This window comes from Nicotiana attenuata, chromosome 12 (assembly GCF_001879085.1).
Source record: "Nicotiana attenuata strain UT chromosome 12, NIATTr2, whole genome shotgun sequence".
Classification (NCBI taxonomy): Eukaryota; Viridiplantae; Streptophyta; class Magnoliopsida; order Solanales; family Solanaceae; genus Nicotiana; species Nicotiana attenuata.
In genome coordinates this window covers 21,406,910-21,410,693 of record NC_032000.1, presented here as the reverse complement: position 1 = coordinate 21,410,693, position 3,784 = coordinate 21,406,910, and the positions used below count along the sequence as shown (strand labels likewise).

Below are 3,784 nucleotides of genomic sequence, written 5' to 3'. Positions count from 1 at the left end.
TTTTATCTTTATATGAAAAAAGTGGATAAATTCAATTATTTTTGAAACTATAATTATTTTTCAATTATCAGTTGTAAATCTAATTATTTTTTATTTTTTCTCAAAGATGAACATATAGCATATATGATAAATTTCAAACGTTAAGAATATATTTTTCCCAATTATGGAAAAAAGTAAATTTGTAATTACGACATTTTAGTCATTAAAAGTTAAATTTGTCCCAATTTCTTCTTGAAAAAAAAAAGTATACTTCCAAACCGGGGCTCCATATTAGAAAACCATAGCGAACAACTCCATTCCTATCCAGCTATCCTGTCTCCCCAAAGGATAAGAGAAAACGCTCTATCTTCTCCTTTTGTTTCTTCATCAAAATTTCAAGAATGGCACAAGCACTCGCAACTCCTGTACTACCTTCGCTCTCCCTTATCTGCAACACCTCTGCCATCTCCAAGTACAATTCTCTCTCTTTCTCAACTCCCACATCTTTTCCCAAGGTAGATTTCACTCCCTTTTCTTTTCTTGAATTTTTTTCCAGTAACCAAACATGGGTTTTTGCTAAAGTTTGCACTGTTTTACCTTTTTGGAGTTATAATTGAAATGGGTTTTCTTTATTTCACCACCCTTCATCACTTACTTACGTGAACTTCATTCCCTTTTCTTTTCTTGAAATTTCTCAGTAAACCAAACATGGGTTTCTGCCGAAGTTACCATTTTTTGAACTTCTTGAGCTTGAATTGAACTGGGTTTGCTAAATTTTCCATTTCTGAGACCATTTTGTGTTGGAATTGATTTGGGTTTGCTGACTTTTCCATTATTTTAGTTTTTTGAGTTGGAATTCAATTGGGTTTTTGCTGAATTTTCCATTTTTTCAGTTTTTTTTTATTGGAATTGAATTGTTTTATAACTTCTTTTTTTTGAGTTGGAAGTGAAATGATGTTTGTGTGTAGATTGGAGGTTTGAGTATAAAGTGTGTGCGTGTGGGAGGAGTGGAGATACCAAACAACAAAAGAGTAGAGTTTGCCTTGCAATACATTCATGGGATTGGCCGCACCAGTGCACGCCAGATTCTGGTAGACCTTCAAATTGAGAACAAGATTATGAAGGACTTTTCTGAAGAGGAGCTTATCACTCTCCGTGATGAAGTCTCCAAATACATGATCGAAGGCGACCTTGTGAGTTTCCTTGCTCTTATTTTAAATTGTTTGTTTGTTTTCATGGCAATGTGATTAAGCTAAATGAAACTTATATGCTTAGGTAATTCGATTTGGTTTCTCTATTTCATGTTACCTTGGTGTGGTTGAGGTTCTTGATACTTTGTAGTGTCGCTTGTTTCATTGTGCCATTTGGTTTTTAGGTAATACAATTTAATTGAGCCACAAGAATGTTTCACTAGAGGGGTATCTTGAACCAATCCTTTAATCCGATTTTTATATGTGAAGTAGCATACTGAAGCTGAAAACGATATCTTAAAATTATTTTCATCAGACCAAGTATTGTAGCCATCGTACTTTTAATTGGAGTACGCGTTTTGGTTTTGACTGCGGTTTCTCAATACTTTGTGCCTTAAAGTTTGGCAAACCTTTTCATGGAGTCAGAACTTTACTTCAAGGGGGTTTTCATTTTTTTCGCCCAAATTTTAAAATGTCGTGTTGTTTATTGGAACTGACAACCATATTTTAACTCAAACTAACATTTTGTAGAGAAGTGTCCACTAATCCCCTAAAAATATATAAAGGAGCAGTTGCTGGGAATTAGCTAATTTCTAACTTTGCGCAAACTCACTTAGAGGATGACTCAATTCAATCTTCGTTCTCCATAGCCTCAACCAAATAACGGGACTTTATGATTTTCTGTTAAGACGCCAATTAGTACAAAAAAATGGCCACATAATTAGTAAAGAATGGATATCTAGTAACTTGCTTTCTTATTGTCCAATAATTGTTTGCTTCAATGGCTCACATGTTTTAAACTTTAGTTCATTTAGTAATGCCTCCCTGTAGTTAATGGAAGAATAAATGCTAAAACACGAAAAACCAAAGAAATCTTATGTACATGATCTTTTTCTTAAGGCAAACTTTAAGGCTCGGTTTCTAATTAGTAGAGATGTTACAGTAGTAGCAGCTACCTTCGTAAAGGTTCTGTTCGAAAAGGTTTTCTTGCGGACCTACAATATTGGTTTCCTTATGCATGTTATACATATTTTGTTTTGTAAAAGATACTATTGGAAGGGCAGTCATTGAAATAAAATTGTTTGGCTGGGGGGAATCTTCCCTTTTCCCCCCTGTCCTGTCCATTTTCAGATATTTGTTTCCTGTTTCAAATTGTGGAAGCTTCATGTCCTTGTATATTTGTGTATTTTTCCCCATCTTCTTTGGTTGGAATAGTGGAAGCGAAATTTTTGGCATACATTGTGTGATTTCATTTTGGTGCCTTTCTGTAAATGTAATACGTATATCAGTGGAGTTTGGATATGTTGGATCATGGCCTCTATAGCTTCCGCCACCTAACCCCCAAGTTAAAATAGTTCTTATGGAAAAACAGTTCTTCTGGAAATGTTTATGTGCGCAGAAAGAAATTGATAGCGTGTTTTTAGTAGTGACAATGTCCATTGTCATTCTTGTATTATATAGTTGGTTGTTGGTCAATGCTTCCGATTTGAAATGGGGAAATGATATACTCGTGATGTTGGTTTCAGAGGAGATTCAATGCTCTTGCCATTAGGAGATTGAAGGAGATTCAGTGCTACAGAGGGGTAAGGCATATCCAAGGATTGCCTTGCAGAGGACAGCGAACGAAGAACAATTGCCGTACTTTGAAGGGCAAGAAAGTTGCAATTGCAGGGAAGAAGAAGGCACCTCGTTAATCAAATTTGGTTTTTCACTTCCTTTGGTAACTAACTTGTAAAAGCTATATACTATTCTTATGGCAAACCATGCTTTGTTTGTTATTGATTAGTACTTTTATTGAAATCATTTACTACATTTCAAGATAGAGTTACTTTTATTGAAATCATTTACTATTTTGTGGTTCTTTGAGGGAGTAGACACATGAAACAAGCATCATTTTTTCCTCAAATCTTGTTTATTATGGTAAGTTTATTCTATATTTGACTATGTTATATATATATATATATATATATATATATATATATATATATATATATAGAATAAATTTGAATTTATAGATAAAGTTTTTAAATTTGAATTAAAATAAAAAAAGAAATTTATCTTCTTTTTGGTCAAGTTATCATACTTAATTTGTTAATGATCATATGCAATCATGCTTGGAACTTTTGTTATCTTTTCTGATTATTTAAGTACTACTGTGCCTGTGGCAAAAAAGAAAAAAAATTATTCCATGTAACTATAAAACTCTTTCACATTTAGAACCCTATAATTATAATTCTTTAAAACAATATAGCTAGATTTGAATAAATCGAATTTCTTTTAAAGTAAATGTAATATATTAGGTACACGTCTATAGTTATCCAGATAACAAAAAAGAGTTTAAAACCCGAATAAAAGTTTACTTACATATATAAAAGTTTACCTACATGCTGGAGAAAGAAAAATCACAAAAATCAGTCAATATTCAACAAAATTATTTTTTTCCTTTTTGAAGAACGTTTGTTTGAAGAGTCAATTTGTATAAATGGACATCAAACAAATAACAAAACTTTGGCTATACAATTGCTATCATTAATTTTAATTTAGCACCTACTAGGAATTGAAGGGTATAAGCTTAAACATCTTCATTTAGCTGCAGTAAAGCCAGCATTGCAAGG

At 32.7% G+C, this 3,784-nt stretch overlaps 1 protein-coding gene across 1 annotated transcript; it reads left to right on the top strand.

The window, feature by feature from the left end:
* LOC109235405 (30S ribosomal protein S13, chloroplastic) lies at positions 281 to 3,029 on the top strand. The gene is made up of 3 exons (XM_019401496.1): positions 281 to 494; positions 948 to 1,172; positions 2,696 to 3,029. Exons 1-3 carry the CDS (start codon positions 381 to 383, stop codon positions 2,861 to 2,863), a joined length of 507 nt encoding a protein of 168 aa, XP_019257041.1. The 5' UTR covers positions 281 to 380; the 3' UTR covers positions 2,864 to 3,029.